The 22,448-nt window shown below is 35.8% G+C and overlaps 1 protein-coding gene across 14 annotated transcripts in view; it reads left to right on the top strand.

Moving 5' to 3' along the window:
* pum2 (pumilio RNA-binding family member 2) overlaps positions 1–22,448 on the top strand; it is a 351,446-nt gene that overhangs the window by 86,181 nt on the left and 242,817 nt on the right. For all 14 annotated transcript variants that reach the window (XR_010894994.1, XM_067384671.1, XM_067384670.1 and 11 more), the window contains 6 exons: positions 1,264–1,436; positions 2,097–2,391; positions 4,390–4,483; positions 4,918–5,022; positions 5,128–5,270; positions 9,729–9,846. Coding sequence is in view for 13 of the 14 variants with exons in the window: in XM_067384671.1 (XP_067240772.1) it covers positions 1,264–1,436; positions 2,097–2,391; positions 4,390–4,483; positions 4,918–5,022; positions 5,128–5,270; positions 9,729–9,846 (928 nt within the window). In the remaining variant the exon portion in view is untranslated. The remainder of the gene's footprint in view (positions 1–1,263; positions 1,437–2,096; positions 2,392–4,389; positions 4,484–4,917; positions 5,023–5,127; positions 5,271–9,728; positions 9,847–22,448) is intronic.

Genomic DNA, 22,448 nt, shown 5'->3' with positions numbered 1-22,448 from the left:
AAGTCCTAGGAGGGAAAAAAACCCCTTGGAAGATATATATATATGTAAATGTATATGGAGATCAAAATCTGAATTGTACATTTTTATTATAGAGATTTAAAATCGATTATATATAAATATATGTAAGCGGATACAGGGATTAAAAATCTGAATTATAGATGCAGCCAGAATTGGATCTTTAGGCCCATTGTCTCCTGGGCTACGTTGTAGTCAGGTCCAGACGCAGGTTCTCCATCTGATCTGGATACGGCCTGGATCCAGCACCTGGCAAACCTCAGGATAAGCAGAGAGACAGATATTAGCGTAGATGCCATTCTTATTCTGATGTACAGGTATATCTAGTGTTATAGGAAATGTTCTCGGTTCCGGCCGACCTAATTATTGCAGCGTAACAATCCTTTAACGGATTTGAAAAATGTTAATGTATTGATAATGTGTTATGTGTATGCAAGAGCAAAGAGATGTGTTTTTAGTCTAGATTTAAACTGACAGAGTGTGTCTGCTTCCCGAACAATGCTAGGAAGATTGTTCCAGAGTTTAGGTGCTAAATAGGAAAAGGATCTGCCGCCTTCAGGTAGCCTGTGTTAGGTAGTACAGCAGATGTCACCAAAACCGTCGTGTGTGGGTGAAATATTGTTCTCAAGGAGATGATTTTTTGAAATATTATGTAAGTGCACAATCACAGTGACAACGATTGTGTTAAGCATTTACGATATCTGAAAGAAATGTAGCAGTGCGTTGATCTGACAGTCTCTTCATAGGAAGATTACAAACGCGAAAGCCAATTGATGACACGTGATGATTCTCTACTGTTATTTTGGTGGTTTGCTTCACGATGTGAGTACAGGACTCTTTTACTTAACTGCCCCTTGTTGGTAGACATTTTATTTATTTGCCCTTTATGTTTCATCTCCTGCTTCTTGAATCTTGTGCCACCTGAGCTGACTGGAATGCTTTTGTTTGTCATGACAATGACGTAGTTTAGGGCGGCTATATTTCGCGTTCATTTACACTGAACCACAACAGTATCAGATTCGCCTTTGATACTAGGGCCTGAGGTGGGTCAGACCAGGCGTATTTCAGGTCTGCTTTAATGTGGCATTACACCTTTACAATGAATTCTAAGCAGACAAAGACCCGCCTTAGAGCAGCCATAAATCGGCTGTGTAAAGATGCCTTTAGTGATTCATATGCAACCTAAGGTAAATTGGCATCATTCTTTCAGGGATCACTGCATTTAACTTTGATTGACGATGATTCCAGGGTGGAGCAGATGCAGATCCAGATGGCAGGGAAAAGACAGATTCAAAAGAAAAGGCTTCACCATTTGAGGAAGACAAAAGCCCTGAGATGAAAGTCGGAGATGAAGGGGAAGCCTCAAAAGCAAATTCCAGAGGATTGCTGAACGGGATGGACCGTGACTGTAAAGACTTCAAGTATGATAGGTCTTTTCCAAGCTGAGATTTAATTGGCAACTATATTGACATAAAAAATGACTTTCATTTAAAAAGTATATTTAAAATGGGGAAAAAGAAAATGTTTGCAAAAAGTTGTTTAAAATACCCGCTTAGACCTGAAAAGGATATTTGACAGACATTAAATGAGACCAACCAGTTTTTTTTAGTTTTTTTTGCTATTAAGGCTAACACTAGACCATTGTGGAACCAGTTCATGTTGCTGAATCATAAATGCCCCCAGAGATGTCAGAGTGGTGTAGCTACAATTTAGTGCTAAATAAAGCAGGACAGGCACATTTATAACACATTCTATGCCAAGAAGTACTGAACTGGTTTTGTGCTTTTAGCTGATAATATTTGAAGCTTTAAGGGTGATTTTTGCATTAAGTATAAATCAATTTCTGATTGTTGTGTGGAATCATAGCCAGTGATTGAACAATTTGTGATATAATGCTAAACAGGCAGAAATCTAACTACTCCTGGGGATGGGATTATTTGTCCGACCATAGTTAGTGGCATCAAAATTGATGTTTCACCTTAAAAACTAAAACAAAACTATGTATGCCTTTATTAAAACAAATTGAAACATAAATTGAAAACTAAAAACAAAAACTATTTTTTAAAGCCTATTTTCTACAGCCCCACCCCAGGTAGTCGCCAGGCATCTCCCACTGAGGCAGTAGAACGACTGGGCCCCAGTCAGGCTGGTCTGGAAATGATGGTCCAGCACCACCCGCACACTCTGCAGCCACCCAATTCTGTCACAAACAAATCTCCCACCGAGGACTTCCAGAGCCAGGAACCCCAGATCATGGGCAGCATGGAGCAGCAGGTGGGCATGGAGTCACTCCAATTTGACTATGCTGGAAATCAGATCCAGGTGGACTCATCTGGTGCTCCAGTCAGCCTGTTTGACTACAACGCCCAACAGCAGGTACAGCTACTTAATTACGGGTGGGCGATATGACACAATTCATATTTTGAAGTATGAGCAGTTTTATTTGTTTACAAGAAGTGTTTTTCTCCATGGCTTATTGGACTTAATTATTTTTAGTACCATGCTGGCCCCACTGGTTTATTTTCTTAATAATGCATGTTTCTTTATCCTTTTCAATAAGTAGTACTATGCTCTGCAGATGAAAATTCTGGGCCAAAACCAAAAATTCAGGATGCACTTGGCTAGAAACAGAAACCGAAAATAAATAATCAATTAATAATCAATTAAATTAATCCGTTAATAAACTTTTTTGATAATCAACACTCAAACTGAGTTGTTACAAACATTTAAATTGCACATAACACAATAAACAATTATTTTTTTATTAAACATAATTATTTTTACTCCAGTTTGTTGGTTAAATATAAACATTTAAAAGACAATATACTATAACTTGTTTTTATGACAGATTTATTCAAACATACATTAATGAAGACATCAATAACAGGTTTAGTAAAAATATAATGAATATGTAATAGTGCAAGTATTTAGCAAAATGCTCTTCTCTAGAGTTAATTTTTCTAGCTAAATGAGTTTATAGGCATTGTATAGCTTTCTTGAGGTAAATGTAACATTAAGTGACATTATGTAGCCTACAAGCTGTTTTATTGACATCTTTACCTGGTTGAAACACTGATTGGCAAATATGAGAGGATTCATTTCGGTAAGTTGTAATATACCTTTCAGCATACTTTCTGATGTTCAACCATGTTTATTTCAAGCTGTAACCAGCAGTACAGATGATTGGTTCATGTACTCTCGATCCGTGCTGCCACTTGAACTGAGGCAGTTGCAGTGATCTGTCATACCATATTAAAGAGTGTGCATAGAAGTGCATAAGATTTATAAATGCAAGTGAAAAGTGTTGCTATTGCAGAGTTATGTTATCTCATGGAAAGTGAAACTGTTGTTCCTAATAAGATGAGGAACCTTACTCTGAATTCATGTAATAAACTGAATGATTATTTATTAGCTTACGTCAGCTTATTACCTTAAGCCCCTTTCACACAGTGTTGATCCCTGTGTGAATGCAAACAAATCCCGGGATTGATCTCAGGATGGGGACCTAGTAACATTGCCTGGATCAGTCCTGGAATGTGCCCTGTGTGAAGAAAAAAGGCAGGACTAACGCCATAAGGGGTGTGTCGTAATGATGAAGCTGAAGCACACATTATCAGTGTATTTTCCGCAATCTCTGCGAGAAAGGGCCTTTAGTTTTTTTTTTTCTTTTTCAGAGCTTCAGATAATCTTGTTCATTCTCCATAAGAAATGTTGCTTTATCTGAAGGCATAAGGCACCTGTTTATGTAGTTCACAGAAACCTAATTACACTGAAGTGAGACTTTTGCCATTCTCTATGCCTGCTGTTCACTGCACTAGTAATAATTTTGAAACATTATTACAGTTTAAGATAACGGTTTTCTATTTTAATATATTTTAAAATGTAATTTATTCTTGTGAACTTTCAGCAGCCATTGCTTCAGTCTTGTTCAGTGTAACATAATCCTTCAGAAATAATTCTAATATGTTGATTTGGTGGTCAAGAAACATTTAAGTTTTGATTTGAATAGAAAGTTTAAAAGAACAGAATTCTATTGAATGTAGCTTTATGGATGTTTTACTGTCACTTTTGATAAATTTCATGCATCCTTGCTGAATAAAAGTATTAATCACTGATCCCAAACCTGTGAAAGGTATTGTGCGTTTGGTATCTCTGTATCTCTGGTTTCTGCATATGCAGAAGAAAGAATTTGTTAATAAAAAGATAAAACGTGTGTGTGTGTGTGTGTGTGTGTGTGTGTGTGTGTGTGTGTGTGTGTGTGTGTGTGTGTGTGTGTGTGTGTGTGTGTGTGTGTGTGTGTGTGTGTGTGTGTGTGTGTGTGTGTGTGTGTGTGTGTGTGTGTGTGTGTGTGTGTGTGTGTGTGTGTTTCTTCAGTTGTTCCAGAGATCTAGTCAACTCACAGTTCAGCAGCTGACTGCAGCACAGCAGCAACAGTACGCCCTTGCTGCAGCCCAACAGCAACACCTTGGTAACATAACCTCTTACAGATGTACTTTCATACAGAGGCTCCCTTATCCCTTTTCCTCCACAATGGTCATACATATTTTGGATCATAGTTCATAAACATGATATCTGTAGCTAAATAATTTTATTTCAAATGGTTGGGGAAAATAAAGTGGCAAGAGTAGCTATGCCCAGGGCTAGGTCTTGATACTTAATAATGATACAAGCTTGTGAACTTGCCAAAAGCTCAATTCAAAAATCAAGTCTTTAGCAGCCAAATACTTAACCATAGTACTTTTGACCTGTAATATCTAGTTGAATTTTTTTTGCATACAGAATGAGTGCGTTTAGTGGTTTAATTTTATTGTGCATGTGTATTTTTGGAGTAAAACAGGCAGTCTCCAAATTAATCTGTCCTGTGTTGTTTTGAATCAAATGCTCTGTTTTTCCCCCCGGTAGGCCTTGCACCTGCGTTTGTGCCAAACCCTTATATTATCAATGCTGCCCCTCCTGGAACAGATCCTTACACCGCTGCAGGATTGGCAGCAGCCGCAACACTTGCAGGTATACACATGTGCACATTTTATAAATAGCAACCATAGTATTCACAATCCTGGGATCTTAAATATGGAGAGTCCTCAGTCTACAGCTCATCATTTATTCCTACAGGTCCGGCTGTAGTCCCTCCTCAGTACTATGGAGTCCCGTGGGGGGTGTATCCAGCCAACCTCTTCCAACAACCGACTGCAGCTGCTGCTAGTCATTCTGCCAACCAGCAGGCATCCAATCAGGGTCCAGGACCAGGACAACAGGTTGATGACGTATTAATATGAGCTAACTTGTACTGAACCAAGGCTATCAACAACACCTGTGGCATAATGTCGATTAACAATAAAAATTGAGGGACAAGTGGAATTCATTTTTGTTTTTATGTTTTTACTATGTAAACTAGCGGTGTGACGAGACAGGTAGCTCACGAGACAAGACGAGACTCGAAATTGAGTTCACGAGAACGAGACGAGACAAGATTTTTACACACTACTTTTATTTTTAAGAAATCCTCAATGCCAAAATACATGACTAGAAAAAATATTCTGCAGGTGCATTTGAAATGTTTTAACTAATTATCTTGTAATGAATGTAATTTCAGTTCTACTTTCTGAGTATGAATTATCATGTGCAGTAAAAGACAACAATACTCAAGTACTGTAAAAGGTTTTGCCACTAACTCAACTGACTGGCTTCTCTTCTGTATAATTTCAGTCTCTTCAGGCCTTACTGTTCATGATTTTTGAGCTTCTCCAACTTTTGACCTCCTAACTGAACTCCTTTCCACAAACTGATCATAGAAATAAAAACAGTATAAGTAAAAATGGTAACACTTTACAATAAGGTCTCATTTATTAACATTAATGTATTAACCAACATCAACTAACAATGAGCAATATATTTGCTACAGTATTGCTCGTGTTTACTTTCACTTTCGCGATCGCGTGTACTCTGTAAATATGGAGCGTCGGCGACCGTTATCCAACTGAATTAAATGTTTTTTTTTTTTTTATTTAAATACAAAGCAAAATGACAGTGGAGGCATAATGTAAATGTAGCGGTGGCATATTCTTTCCTAATCATCCTAACCACTCTGTCGTGGCAACATCACAAGACTACTTTTCGCCTCAACGAGAAATCTCACGTCACGTTTTAGTCTCGCGAGATCTCATGACACGAGATCTCGTCACACCCCTAATGAAAACTCATACAGTAAGGCGTGTGTAGAGGGAGCACACAGGATTATTTTAATTATTAAAATGCTCTCATGTGTATGCTGTTATATACACTGTTGTATAACATTTCACAGGTCTTCAACAGTAACGGATCTGTATTTACATCAATTAGATCTTCACTCAACCGGTTTAAAATAGTTTATAATAAAATAAGACAAAATGGTAACACTTTAGAGAAACTCAGGCTATGAAGCATTAGTTAAGCATTAGTAAATAGTCAATTCATCATTTATAAACGGGTGCACATAACTTTTTTGGTCTGGTTCTCAAGGGAGTACCTGGAGATTTTGCTTGGTACTCACACTTTACACAACACATCATAAAAGCTGTCCTAATCACTTTACTCCTGACTGCTCTCCTCACTATCTTCTTTTCTCTCGAACATGGTAGATGATGATAAAGATTTTTTTTTTTTTTTACTAACATTAATGACAGCAAAGGCTGCTGTCACTTTAAGAAGGAAAGCACGGACCGAATAACTGACACACATCCGGTTTCTTTCTCAACACTTCACTTATGACATAACCGAGAGAATACTTGCCGAGACAGGAATTTTGACATAATTTTGTGTGTATGTTTCCTTTCAAGCGCAAGTAAACGCGAAAGCGGAATTAATTCGGTGTTCGAGCGCTGTCTGACTCTCATCATGCGCGCGTTTCGGGGGGCTGTGCGCACAGATTACAGTTCGCGAGTCCCGATTTTCGCCTCTTCTTCCGCTTTTAAAGTCGTTTGAATGTGTTAATTGGCGAGACAAAACACGTCCAAATTACAAACTTTCACTCTATGATGGTTAAATATAGCAGTTAATCCGCGAATCACATGCGTGCCGAACCGTTGGACCTTATCCGTATGGATCACGGATTAACTGCGATCCATGCACACCTAATAATTAAAGAACACACATTATCATGATTGCTATCTTACCAAAGATGGAGAAAAATCCTACTCCAGTAAGTAAACGTATCCCTGTGAACCGGTACTCAAAAGCGCTTCCCTCCATGTTTTCTGGTACGCATAGTTTTTCACCGCGCATGCGTACCTGCGTACCTCTAATGTGCACCCGTTTATAAAACATTAATAGACATTAGTAAGCAGTTTATAAATACAGCTGTAAATGCTTTGTTCTTGATTTATAAGCATATCTATAATGTTTAATAATTGCATTTTCATACTTTATTAATGATCAATTTGTCATTTCTAAATTATGTATTACATTATTCACAAACCAGTTATTTAGGAGTTGTCAGTGGTTCATAATATCATTTAGGAAGTGTAAGTAAATGATTAATAAAATATTTAAATGTACATTTATGCATCTTATTAATTAGACATTTAGTATCAGTTACTTAGTGTGTTAATAAATGCTTTATTAACACATATTCCTAGTGTCAAATCTTCCTCAGTATACTTTAAAACATTAGAGAACAGCAGTGCAGAAGATCACTGAACCTTTAAATCTTATTTATAAAAGCTTTATAAAGCATAAATGATGAGCTCACAAAAATATTTAACTGATCACTTCTAAATGTTTTATAATTACCTGAATTAATTATGAATTACAGTAGGAATGTGTTAATAAAGCATTTATTAACACACTAAGTACCTATTACTATGTCTAAATATGTATAAATGAATGTTAAAATAGTTTATTAATCATTTACTTACACTTCCTAAATGATTTTATGAACCACTGACAACTCCCAAATAACTGGTTTGTAAATTATGTAATACTTAATTTAGAAATGATAAATTGATTATTAATGAAGTATGAAAATACAATTATTAAACACATTATAGATATACTTATAAATCAAGAACAAAGCAATTATAGCTGTATTTCTAAACTGCTTAGTAATGTCTACTAATGCTTGAAAAATGATTAATTAACTATTTACTAATGCTTAACTAATGTTTCATGCAGTTGTTATAAAGTGTTACCGACAAAATTCATGTAGTCTATTTGATGTCATCGTTGTCCTGCCACATACTCTTTGGTCGCAGTCGTGTATGAATGTGTTTGTGTATAAACAGGTGCACTCTGACCAGTGAGAGGACAGATTTACTCGCATTGACTTGCATAGTCATTTTGGTTAACTTTGAAAACTTTGTAAAAAGTGATTCCTTGGGAAAGTGAAATGAACCAAAAAGAAAAAAAAATAAATTTTAGTTCCATGTTTCAGAAAATGATGCAAACAATCTACAGGTCTAAAAATTCCCTCAAATAATACATGGTTTTATACTGAAAAATGAAAAAAACAAACATTCTTTAATTTTTCCTTTTTAAAGGGTTAGTTCACCCTCTTGTTGTTTCACACCCTTAAGACCTTTGCTCATTTTCGGAACACAAATTAAGATATTTTTGATGAAATCTAAGAGCTCTCTGACCCCTGCAAAGACAGCAATTTAAACACCACTTTCAAGGTCCAGAAAAGTTACTAAAGACATTGTTAAAGTAGTCCACATGACTGCAGTGGTTCTTTAATTTTACGAAGTGACGAGAATACTTTTTGTGCACAAAAACAAAAATATAACGACTTCATTCAACAATATCTTCTCTTCTGTGTCATTCTCATACGTTGTTTATGCCCAGCGCTTCCAGGTTCTACGTCAGAATGCCAACTCATTATTGGCTGGCTCTTGCGTCAGCATCACACGCATGCATCATGCTGCTCATGTGACCAGCATCGGCCAATACTAAGCCGGTGTTCTGGCGTAGAACCTGAAAAAGCTAAGCGTAGGAGAATGACACAGAAGATATTGTTGAATAAAGTTATTTTTTTTTGTTTTTGTGCAAAAAAAGTATTCTCATCACTTAATAAAATTAAGGTTGAACCACTGCAGTCATGTGGACTATTTTAACGATGTCTTTAGTAACCTTTCTGGACCTTGAAAGTGGTGGTTAAATTGCTGTCTATGGTGGGCTCAGAGGATTTCGCCCAAAATATCTTAATTTATGTTCCGAAGATGAACGAAGGTCTGGAACGACATGAGGGTGAGTAATTCATGACAGAATTTTCATTTTTAGGTGAACTAACCCTTTAAATATCCCATAGTGTAATCCTGATTCCACTGTGTTACTATAACCATGACTGTTTCTTAAAAAAAAAAAAAAACTGAAGGATAAGTCAGTTTTCTTTGGTAATCAGCATTATGCCACTATAATGCTGTTGACGAAGCTGAACTAATATTGAACCAGCAACATTCGAGAAGCTTTCAAAGTTCAGTCACATAAACCAAAGAGCTCCTCAAATATTGAATGCTGTGACCTCAGCATAGTTTAAATGTTATGGTTTATTGCTCAAAAGCATCTTTGCTTAACTCATCACTCAATGAATAGAATAGAACTTTTTTTCTGATTTTTGATCCCCTGCACAGTAAAATGGATTTCAATTAAGACTGATGTTATTGACCATGAATAGTCAATGATTAAAGAAACAAGTTGCTTTAGAGGCTAGGGATTTACTTCAGGCTGTTTTGCCTATTCAGGTTATGCGTGCGGGGACCAATCAGCGTCCTTTGACCCCTGGCCAGAGCCAACAGAGTCAGCAGGAGTCCCTTGCTGCAGCTGCCGCAAACCCAGCCCTGGCCTTTACAGGAATGCCAGGTGAGTCATGCTCTGACCTCCTCTTCTTGTTTTAAAGGTGCTAAAGAGGATGTTTTGTTTTATACATTTTTGCAATATTACTTGAAACTGTCTTTACTAACTGATAAAAGACTATTTATTAGGTGCACTGAAAGGAATAATATTAATATACATCATCTGTGCATGAGGTAGGGCCTTAAAAACATCAGCCAATCGTTTATGCGATCATCGCGTAAACGATTGGCCCTCTGGCTTGTCAATCACTGCCGTGACATTCCTTGTGAGAGACGTGCGCGTATTGGCCCTCTGGCTTGTCAGTCACTGCCGTGACGTTCCTTGTGAGAGATGAGTGCGGCTGCGTGCTCCAGTAACTTTCCACACTCCACAGGCGCCGCATGCGATGTTTTTGTCCGGTGACAGGAGTAATAACTGCAGATTGAGTTACCTGCGGTGAGTCCGACATAATGAATCCACTAACACGATACAGCGAATTCCGGTGGTAAACACTCGTGTTCCAATACTCGTGGTACGAGTTTTGAGAGGCGTTGCCTCGAAAGGAGGGGGGTTGTTCTTACGCATTCACTCATTTCAAAAACTCCGTAACAGTCTTTGGTTTCTCAGTCAACGAAAAGATCCTCTTTATCACCTTTAACTCTTGTATCGGGCAGGTATCTGTTTGGGTAATCCTTATATCATAGACTATGCTTCATTTACGTTTATTTGTGTGCTTTCTTTACATAGTCTAGGAATCCAAGGTAGTCTGTGTGTGTTGCTGTTAACAGTCCCAGCAACTGTAGTCAACCTTGTCCTGTTTTTGTTTAGTCAAGTTTTAGTCTACTATCCTCGGTTTCACAGACCAGGCTTAAGCCTAGTTCCAGACTAAAATGCATGTTTCAGCTGTTTTAACTGAAAGCAACTTGCACTGACACATCCTAAAATACATTAGTAAACATTTGAAGTGGATCAAAAAAGTTTGTCAAAGTTGTCCTAAGAAATAAGTTGTCCTAAGAAGGTTTTAGGACAACTTTGATGAAAGGTTTTGATCCACTTCAAATGTTGACTGCTGTATGTTAGTGCCATTTTTTTGCACACTAGTATTTTTTATTTTTTATTAATTTTTTTTTCTAAGGCACATTTAAAAAAGGTACTTAAATGCCCTAATTGAACTAAGGCCTAATCCTGGCTTAATCTAAACCAGTGGTCTCAAACTGCCGGCAACTGATCTCAAAAATAAAACATAATCCGGCCTGCTAAATTATTATTATTATTATTATTATTATTATTAGTTGCTACCTGTCTGATATGCAAAGAAAAAGTCGCTATTCTAAGGGGCATTCACATATCGCGTCACATAAGCGGCCAAGCCGCATTCTCCTTCTTTCCAATGCGCTTTCGCTCCAGTGGCGTCTGTCGTTGCTATGCAACCATGAGCCGCGCTCTCAACCGCGTCACTTCTATTATGAGCGCTCTTGCCCAAATTACAGTAAAAGCACTCGACTTTGAGTCACGAGCGTCGATTTAAACCACCGAAACGTGTCTGATGCAGCCATTAAATGTTACTGATGCTCAAACGGCATCTTGGACAAATGCGCTGCCAGGTGTCTGTCAAGAAACAAAAGAGTGTACAAATGTATTCAGGGATTGTATTTGTTCAGTACAGTGTTGGTCAGTGCAAAATTTTAATGTTATTTAAGCTAACATAAAGTAAGGGAAAATACTTAAAATATTAAATATTAAAAATTAATAATGTAACAATGAGAGATTTTTATTTTTTGGCAAAATAAAGTTTATATATATATATATATATATATATATATATATATATATATATATATATATATATATATATATATATATATATATATATATATATATATATATATATATATATATATAGCTCCAGTTTGTTTATTTCTGACCCCTCCACACCACAAGTGTTGATGGTTTTGTTCCTAAATTACTGTTTTTTTTTTTTTATTCCATGCACCTTGTTGGATGTGAGAAGTTGCACCAGACTATTGCAATTAATAGTATATTAGTAGTATTATATTTTTAATAGTATTATATAATTATATTACACTCTGTAACAATGAGAGAGACACTGCTGTTTACATTTAGTATGGTAAATAAAATATTTATAGTATAGGTATAAAGATATTTTAGTAGGCAAATTTGATGTAAATGAGAAATAATGCAAAGGAAAGTAAATTTTCTAAAATGTTGCACTTTCTTGCACTTGATTGTAAATATGGCCCTCCTATGAGGTGTCAATCACAGAAACGGCCCCCCGCCAATTTGAGTTTGAGACCCCTGATCTAAAACCTCTCTGTTAAACCAGGCCTACATTTCTGGGAATTTTAGTCTAGTTTTAGTCAATGAAAACTTAGTCACATTTTTGTCATGCTGCATAGTGGTTAAATTGATAATCACTGTTATTTTGCTCAAAATTATAATCACAATGATTGTTGTCATTTGAGAAATTTATTTTTACATTTCATCAGAATTAATGCACTTTCACCTAAGCACAAATCAAAAGAATGTCTTCATCAATCATCTAGTTTCCTGATTTATTATAGGCTGTTTATCATATAAACTAATACTCTACATTATGAAAACTAGTAAAACAAGAAAATTCTTTCAAAAATAAAACCGTGAAATTCCTAATACTAATTCCAAATGACATTGTTTTTCTATTAGAACAACAGCAAAAAAGATCACACAGAGCATTTATTTAGCAACCATAATTGCAAATATAGTTAAGATCCATGTTTGGATTTATTATAGTTCATCACAGAGATGGTTTGATCACAGATTTAGTTGCAGCAAACGGCACAAGCAGCTTGTGAAAGAACACAGACTGGCAGAGTTACACTTTCATATGAGCAGAATATCGTGGAGGTCGCTGAACTCCAGCTTTTTGTCGTTGTTTTCAGATCATCGGCAGCGCTTCCACAGTGTAAAGAGGTGTGTGCCACATTGGACTTGCCAAATTTTTTGTGTTCTCAAATGAGCTGATAAATATATCAGCGCATCACTGTTGTTGTTATTGACACTTTAGAGTAATAAAGAACTGTGCATGAATGCGCAAACAGGATGTTAAAGAGTTGAGCAATAAGCCGCAAAAAATAAGTGGTGCTTGCGCTGTCTGCAGTGTTGCAGCTTGTTAAAAATTTGATTTATTACTCATTACTCGTAACTAATTTCAAAAGTAATATTATTACTTATAACTAGTAGTATAACAAATTACTGTTGCCAGGAAAGTAATAATACTTTTCCGTTACACCCCACAGAAGTGGTAATTTTCTCCTCAAAATACTGACTTCACATGTGTGCCTCTCTGTAAATGTTAAGGTATATTTAAATTATTTAGCTTATATTTCTTTACACAGAGTCATAATTTCTATTCATTTTCCACTGAATTGTGAGATCCGGTGAGCATATTAGCTTCTGGTGCTGTCTCCCATTGTTTTTACTTCCATAATCGCTGTTATCATTCACTGCATGTTACTCATACTATGTGTTCATAATCCACCCTGTCTCTTCTATTGACGAAGTTCCACTACACTTCCGTATTCTGTTCCATACAAACTAACAGAAATTTTTCTACACATGAAACATGAAGCTACACTCAAAAAAATGATTCTTTAAACCTACTTAATTTAATTATGGACAGTGGTTCCACACAAGCAAATTGTTTTTCATTAACATTAATGGAATTTTTTTAATCCATGTAAACGTCCTGTGTTGTTACAACACAACTGAATGAGGACAAATCTATTTAACATAATAATGTCCAACCAAATCAATGTAATTGCTTCCCTGTAAATTAAATTGGTTAAGTTTAGTGAACATGCTTTAGTTTATTTAAAACTGGCCAAATATGTTTCATTCAACCAACACAAGGAGATTTGTTTCAAATAACTCAATTAAATTATGGACAGTGGTTCCATCCAATTAGTTTTTGTTACTTTAACTCAGTGATTTCTATTTAAAGTATTCAAAGCAGCATTTGTGTGTGATTGCCTTGTAGAGACAAAAAAAGACATGTAACAAGTTATCAAACTGTATTTGTCAGTTGCAATAAAACAGTGTTTTAAACAGCCTATTCAGTCATTACATTCAAGAGTCTTTAAACTTGTGCAAATGCTTTTAACACTCTGATGTAAAAGTAATTTGAGATCATGTTAGGTCAAAAGGTTTCTGCCCAGAAAAGTAAAAATGTACCTGGTAAAAAGATAATAAATAAATATATATATATATATATATATATATATATATATATATATATATATATATATATATATATATATATATATATATATATATATATATATATATATATATATATATATATATATATTTATTTATTTATTTTTTTTTACAAATTTACAAAAAAATAAAATAAATGTCCAGATGGTAGTGTGCTCTTCAGTGCACTTTATTGGATAACTTGTTGCCATAAATTTTTGCAGTGCTTTGAAAGTATACCTGAATTTAGAAGGGTAGCTCAAATTCAGTCCATATATTAGTCCCATGAACATGGCTGTTGCATATGGGACACTGCTAAGGTCTTGAAGAACCATTTGCCCCTATAACACCACTCCAACATCTGCTAGGCTCTCTTCTATGTCCGCACCTTCAAGTCTTAAGAAATAAATTCCCATCAAAGTCTTCTGAATTGCCTCCTATCTGTGTCCTAGAGTGTGTGTATATATATGTATATATATGTATATATATGTATATATATGTATATATATGTATATATATATATATATATATATATATATATATATATATATATATATATATATATATATATATATATATATATATATATATAGTACTCTTACATTCATGTGTATTAACTTTAACAAAGCATTTAGCATTCTTGAAAATAAACATTTTAAAAAATAACATATACTCACCATATGCTCCCACATCACACTGCTAGGGCCTTTCATGTAGACACAGAGAGATTTGATTATGCACTCTCTCTTCACTTCAATGTCACCAGTCTAAAGATGTAAATAACAACATTAACCAAATATAGCCTTTACCCTTTTAAAATTAAAATAATTCACCTTTCCACAAGATTACCCTGCCATTGCTACTATCATACTCATACCATATCATAACATACCACTTTCAGTTATCCATCTTCCTCATGATTTACATCAGGGGTGTGTAAGCCTGGCCCTAGAGGGACTGTTCTGCTGAGTTTAGACCCAAATGAAATGCACCTGAACCAATTTTTTTTTTTTTTTTTAATTTTCGAATAAGAACAAAGTGTTAAACTTTTTTGCTGTTGTGCTTGGGTAAGTTAGAGCTAAACTCTGCAGAACATTGTCCATATACAATAGTATTATACATGTAACATCTGTCAGTTACTTTGCATTTATCATGGTAATAAACAATCTGTTTTTTATGCATGCTCATGGCCATAACCCCAGTGAGAGAATGTTTTAAAGGGTTAGTCCACCCTAAAATGAAAATTCTGTTAAGTACTAGGGATGTCCCGATCACGTTTCTTTGCCTCCGAGTCATTTGATTTTGAGTATCTACCGATAGTCCCGAGTCCCGATCCGATACTTCTATAATACATGAAAAATAATAAAGAAGAGCGAAAAAACAGATCCAGGAACAGTGCTTTTCAGGTTTTTCAGGTATCTAACAGTCGTTTTCACGTACAGAAAATGGATAAAGTAATCAAATATAAAATATCACTGCATATTATCTTTACTTTATAAATTAAATAAAGATTAATCATTATTGAAGTTACAAAAACTATTCAGTCAAGAGCAGTAAGTGATTTCTTTATTTGTTTTATGTAACATTAAAAACAGGCAGCAGGAATAGTTTTTCTCCCTTTAAGACATGCACAATCCAGTACATACCTTTACTGTTCCACATGCGCTGTCTTTCTCGACTAATATACGTTCACTTAAGACATAACAGACTGTTTGCTAGGATACTCGCTAGGACGGGCATTTTTAAATAATTTTTGTATGAATTTGTCCGCTGAAGCGCAAGACATGAAATAAGCGTGTGCGCGCTGCCTGGAATAAGCGTGTGCGCGCTTTGGATGAGTGCACACAAATCTTCTCACAGCGCATGAGTTCTCTTTCGCGTCTTGTTCTTGAAGGTTTAAATCAGCAAGGCTTACATGAGTTAGTTTAAACACAGATAGCAACGTGTGCTGTTCAGGTCTCACCTGTATCAACACCCGGGTGATGACAGCGACTGGACATTGAGCATACGGCACTCGCAGTTAACAGTTTACAAAGAGTGACTGTTTTGTCCACGCTTTTTGATTATCGTTGTTGTAACATTTTGCGCATCCATCGACTGAAACGTACATTATTTGAACTCTGTCTGTCTGTTTTCCACGTTGCTATTTTAAACAAACCATACGGTACAGTTCAATTTTTTTTTACCGAGAACCGTTGCACCCCTAATACATATATATCCGAGTCCTGATTGGGAGGTAACGTTTCCGATTCCGATTCCGATTGAGTCTGAAACCACGTGATCGGGCCCGATTTCCGATCACATGATCGGATCTGGACATCCCTATTAAGTACTCACCCTCATGACGTTCCACACCAGTAAGACCTTCATTCATCTACAGAACACAAATTAAGATTTTTTGCTGATATACGAGGGTATCTGATCCACTCATAGGCAGAAACGTCATTGCACCTTTTGACGTCCAAAAAGGTAGTTAAAAACATGGTTAGAATAGCCCCTGTGGCTGCAGTGGTTCAACCTTAATGTTATGAAGCGATAAGAATACTTTTTGTGGTCAAAAACATAATGACTTTATTTAACAATTGGAACCGTCATCATACGTTGTAAATTTAGTGCAGGCTTCCTTGTTTACATCCGAATGCCAACTCAGTATTGGCCGAAGCTGAACATGTGCTTTTGATGCTGACACAGGAGTCGGCCAATAATGAGCTGTTATTCAGACGATAACAAGTCAGTTTGCACTTAGTTCACTACGTATGACAACAGTTCAAATTGTTAAATAAAGTAATTATTTTTGTTTTGGCGCAAAAAAGTATTCCCATTACTTCATAACATTAAGCTTGAACCACTGCAGTCACATGGGCTATTTTAACCATGTTTTTAACTACCTTTCTGAACGTCAAAAGGTGCAATGATGTTGCTGCCTATGAGTGGATCAGATACCCTCGGATTTCATCAAAAATATCATCATTTGTGTTCTGAAGATGAATGAAGGTCTTACGGGTGTTGAACGCCATGAAGGGGAATAATGAATGACAGAATTTTTTTTTTTTTGGTGAACTAACCCTTTAACCTTTAAGGGGCTCGCACACCGGACGTGAAGCTCAGCGCCGTGCAGCGCCGCGACACGTCTTTAAAATTCGAACGCATTGTTTTCTATGAGTGTATGCACACCGGCGGTGACAAAAAAAAAAGTGCTCTTTGTTCAAAGGACATGAAACTTTGTTCAGTTGTTAACATTTTCTAGATCTACAAAGAAAAAAAAATTGGAGTGATATCTTATGTTAGTGTAAAAAAAAAAAAAAAAAAAAAAAAGTCACCCTCAGGGTCTTTGGGTTCTCCACAGACCCCCGGCAATAAATTTTATTTTTTATTTTTTTTATATAATTTTACTCTGTTCATTAATGTTTTTACTTCATATTTGTGCAGTTTTTGGAGAATGTCATATCTTTTAAATTTATATAAATATATAAATATTTTTTTATATACAAAAACAGCTTTTTATGTAAAATTCACTTTGTAATAGACCCACATTTCTAACTTTCATTCATGGGGATAACATGGATAATTTGACATGATTTAGTGTGAGATTTTTGCCCATCTTTTTGGAAAATGCAGTTTTAAAAGTAAAAAAAAAAAAGATCACTTTATCCAGTAGTTGCTGCAGAGCTCCACTATATGCCATTTGACTGACTGAAAGACATTTTTCTAAAGTGTTTTTTGTTGGATTCATATCTAAATGTTATGAAATCACAATTATAACAATAATTATGACAACTTTTTGTCAAAGTTTAGCATTTTTTTTGCACTGAAATGTTTTTCAGTAATGTTGATTTTGAGGATGAATTTTGTAACAATATTGAAAAACTGATTTTTTTTCATGACAAAATACTAAATTGAGACAAATTAGCCGTTATTGTTATTGTTATAATTGTGATTTCATAATTTTTATATATGAATCCAACTGAAAAAAAAACTTGCGAAAAGATTCTTTCAGTGAGTCAAATAGCAAATAGTGGAGCTCTGCAGCCATTTACTGGTAAAAATGATATATATATATATATATATATATATATATATATATATATATATATATATATATATATATATATATATATATATATATATATATATATATATATATATATAGCTGCGAGCAGCGATGGCGGGCCCAAGCCTGGTGGCACCGCCACCCCGGTGGCTTCAGGGCAACTGTGCACGGCGGGCAATAGGCATTTAAAACGGTAAAACATCAAAGGACTATGTCAAATTCACTCCACATTTACTGCACTACAAGGTGCCGCTATAGAGCCCCTCCTCCCTGCTCATTTTCAAAGGTTAACATGTGCCAAGTTTTAACATTATTCTGATGAATTTTGAAGCAAACCAGGTAAAAATAAGAGTGTGATCTCAATGTATGCTGAAAGTGACACATTTTCTGCTTCCAGTTGGTGGCGCTATGACTTTGAATCACAATAGTCACATCCATGTGATCAGCCTTGTACAACGAAGACTAAGCCGAAGTTTCATCAAAATCAATTAATGTATGCAAAAGTTATAACACTTTGTTTCCCTTTTCTTGCCATAAATTCGTTGCCTCGCCACAGCCAAACCATTTGAGATATCCAAAATCCGTTTGCAATTAAACAACTTCAATGTGTTAGCAACAAGTTAAAAAAAGCTTGATGTAAATTGGATAAACCCTGTAGGAGTAGTAGTATAAAATTCATAGCCTGTTTTTTTAAAAAAATAACATTCAAACAAAAATAGCCGATGTGAAATTTTACTGAAACAGGGGTTTTTAATAAATTTAAATCATGTCAATAAATAATGAATTTAAAAATTTGGTAACACTTTATAATAACTGCACACTGTGAAGCATTAGTTAAGTATTAGTAAATAGTCAATTCATCATTTATAAAGCATTGATAGACATTAGTAAGCAGTTTATAAATACAGCTATAAATGCTTCGTTCTTGATTTATAATCATATCTTGTGTTTAATAATTGTGTTTTCATAGTTTATTAATTATCAATTTTTCATTTCTAAAATTATTACATTATTTACAAACCAGTCCTCACACTTCTCTTCATGTGTTTTTTGACCTCCCTGAGCTGTTATTTGTGCACCAATCTTATGCACCAAAAGCATGTTTCATTTCATTTCAATATATGTGGTATACAATGAAAAAAAAAAATGAAAAAAAATAAATGTAACCAAATCACAGAACCTGCAAAGACTATTTTAATGTCAGTCTCAGGAAATAGTAAGCTACATGTCTAGATTTTCCTGCTCACTTATGCAAGTTTATTTTAAACCCACTTTTATAATCATGTGAAATTTTATTTTAATAAATTTGAATTATATCAATAAATAATTAATTTAAAAATTATTTTAGAAAATTATTTAGAAAACTATTCCTGTACCAATAGGGATATAGTGTTATAGTTCAATTTCAAATGAGTGTGAATTTATCATTTGCAGTGTGTTCTTATGTTTTAATTAACCTAATTATAAAACTAATAATGTAATACTATGTTGTCAGTGGCCTACAAATGCACTGGCTTGATTAGCTGCTTCAGGTGTGTTTGAGTCTGAGAATAAAATAAGTCTGCAAAACTCTTTCTCTCTCTCTCTCTCTCTCTCTCTCTCTCTCTCTCTTTCTCTCTCATTCAAACACACACACACTGGTGTGAGGTGTCAGGGGGAAAGGAGGGGGGAATGCGAGTTGCACATAGAGAGAGTGCCTATGCCTATGTGTGTGCGTGAAAAATCCACATTCAAACAAAAATATCTGACTTCTTGTTGGTCTGAGCTAATGACTGTAAATTAGAAAGTTATCCGTCTTGATGAGATCGATATGTATGCCAAGTTTTGTGACTGTAGGTTAAACTAACCCCCCGACTTTTGTCAAAAGGTGGCGCTATATAGGTCCTGCTCTCTGCCCGTTTCTAAGGCTTTGCCCATGTCTACTGTATGACAATATTGATGTGTGTCGAGTTTCATCCAAATTGAAGCATGTTAAGAGCCTCAAAAAATCCCAAGAATATTATGAAAGTTTGACGTGTTGCCATGGCAACAATATTTAAGATATGACTAATGCAGTAACAGGTCTACATCTGCCATGTTTTGACATTATTGTGATGAAGTTTGAAGCAAATTGGGTGAAAATAAGAGGGTGATCCCAAAGCATTTTGAAAGTGACACACTTCCTGCTGCCAGTTGGTGGCGCTATAAGTTTGATTCACAATAGTCTCATCCATCTGATCAGACTCCTATAACGAACACACCGCTGAAGTTTCATAAACTTCAAATAATGTATGTAGACGTTATAACACATTTCGTGTTTCCATTTTCTCGCCATAAATTCGTTGCTTCGCCACGGCCAAACCGTTCGAGATATCAAAAATCCACTGGCAATTTTTCATAATCAATGTCTTGACTTCATGCTGACCGAGTTTGGTGGTGATCGGATTAATCGTCTAGGAGGAGTATATCAAATTCCAGAGCATGCGTTTTTCAAACAACCCATAATAGCTTCCTGTTGAGGTGACGTATAACTTAGAGTACGAAAGTTGTTCGGCCCGATTAAAGTCTATATGTGTACCGAGTTTTATACTTGTATGTGCAAGCGTGTTTGATATATAGACCACGTTTTCTGACTCAATTAAATTCTGCCACGCCCGGGTACCAGCTTTTCTCCAGCTGTAAAGGCCGCGGGTTCTGACCTGTGTGCAAAATTTCAAGAGTTTTTGAGTATGTTAAGGGACCCAAAAACCCCAAAAAACGTGAAAAAAATAAAAATAAAAAATAATAATAATAATAATCCTAAAGAAAACAAAAGGGCCTTCAGCCCCTTACAGGGCTTTGGCCCTAATAAATATAGCTGCGAGCAGCGATGACGGGCCAAAGCCCGGTGGCACCGCCACCCCGGTTGCTTCAGGTCAGCTGTGCACGGCGGGCAATGTGCATTTAAAACAATTAAACATAAAAGGACTATGTCAATTTCAAACCACATTTACTGCAGCGGCTGATGCTCCTATGATGACAAACCGCAAAAGCCACATGCATGAGATCGTTTAAATTGAGATGACTTTCATGTCACAGAATGTTATAAGTCTGTTTCAAATGAGTGCAGAATATCATCATAATCTGAAATGTCTGGGTTTTTTCTCATTGCGAGTTAAGGCTGCATGATTTTAGGCCCGATTTTAGCTCGCAGACAGGTTGTGAAATCGCAGACAAATGCCCGAAATCACAGGCAAATCAGTGCTCTGTTATGCGAGTGCTCTGTCACAGTCTCTCCAACCATTTCCTCCTCCATATTCTTCTTTTATTAGGGCCCAAGCACCGATGGTGTGAGGACCCTATTGGAGTTGCTCCGTTTATTAGGGCCCAAGCGAATTAGCGCGCAGGGCCCTCTTGTTCTTCTAAGGATTATTATTATTATTAGGGCCAAAGCCCTATAAGGGGCTGAAGGCCCTTTTGTTTTCTTTAGGATTATTATTATTATTATTTTTTTTCTAAGTTTTTGGGGTTTTTGGGGCCCTTAACATGCTCAAAAACTCTTGAAATTTTGCACACGGGTCAGAACCCGCGGCCATGACAGCCGTAGAAAAGCTGGTACCCGGGCGTGGCAGAGGGGCTCGACAGCGCCCCCTTGAATTGGGTCAGAAAACGTGGTCCATATATCAAACACGCTTGCACATACAAGTATAAAACTCTGTACACATATAGACTCTGAGGTCTAAAAACGCGTCGGCGCGTTTTGCAGTTTTTTTTTCACATTGCAGCAAAACAGACTTCAAATACTCCGTCATTTTTTGTCATAGAGACATAAGTAATATATCAATTGAAACTATAGAATGTCTTCTTTTATTTATATACACTCAAAGTAAAAACAAAATATTGTGCTTTTTGTAAAATAAAGAAAACTAACATGATGTGTGATCTCTCCTCTCCCTCTGAACGAAATCCAATCTGATAGTTCTCAGAAAATTAACTGTAACTTAGTGAATACTAATCACACAAAAATTAAACTTATGTCTAAAAAAACGTTAAGATGTCAGGTTTTAAATCATGTAAGTCAAATCGAAAACAAACCTTCTGTGTTTATGTAATCTGTATGAAAAGAGAGCCATGTCAGAAGTCCGTGATTCAGCTCATTACCCGCTAATGCGGCCACGCCCATGGAGCCAGCGCTATTCAGACGCAAATTCAGAGGCAATACATGCATTCATCGTCTCAATCGTGTTTTTATTGTCTTGAAAAGTGTTTATCTGGATGTAAAAGTCATGGTTAGCGATCTCTAGAAGACATGCAGTTACTTCCTGTTTACTTTTCTTCTATGGATGAATTTTAGATGAGTTTTTGT

The sequence above is a fragment of the Chanodichthys erythropterus genome, chromosome 4 (genome assembly GCF_024489055.1).
Source record: "Chanodichthys erythropterus isolate Z2021 chromosome 4, ASM2448905v1, whole genome shotgun sequence".
Taxonomy (NCBI): domain Eukaryota; kingdom Metazoa; phylum Chordata; class Actinopteri; order Cypriniformes; family Xenocyprididae; genus Chanodichthys; species Chanodichthys erythropterus.
The sequence above is the reverse complement of the archived record's forward strand: the minus strand, read 5'-3'. Positions and strand labels throughout refer to the sequence as shown.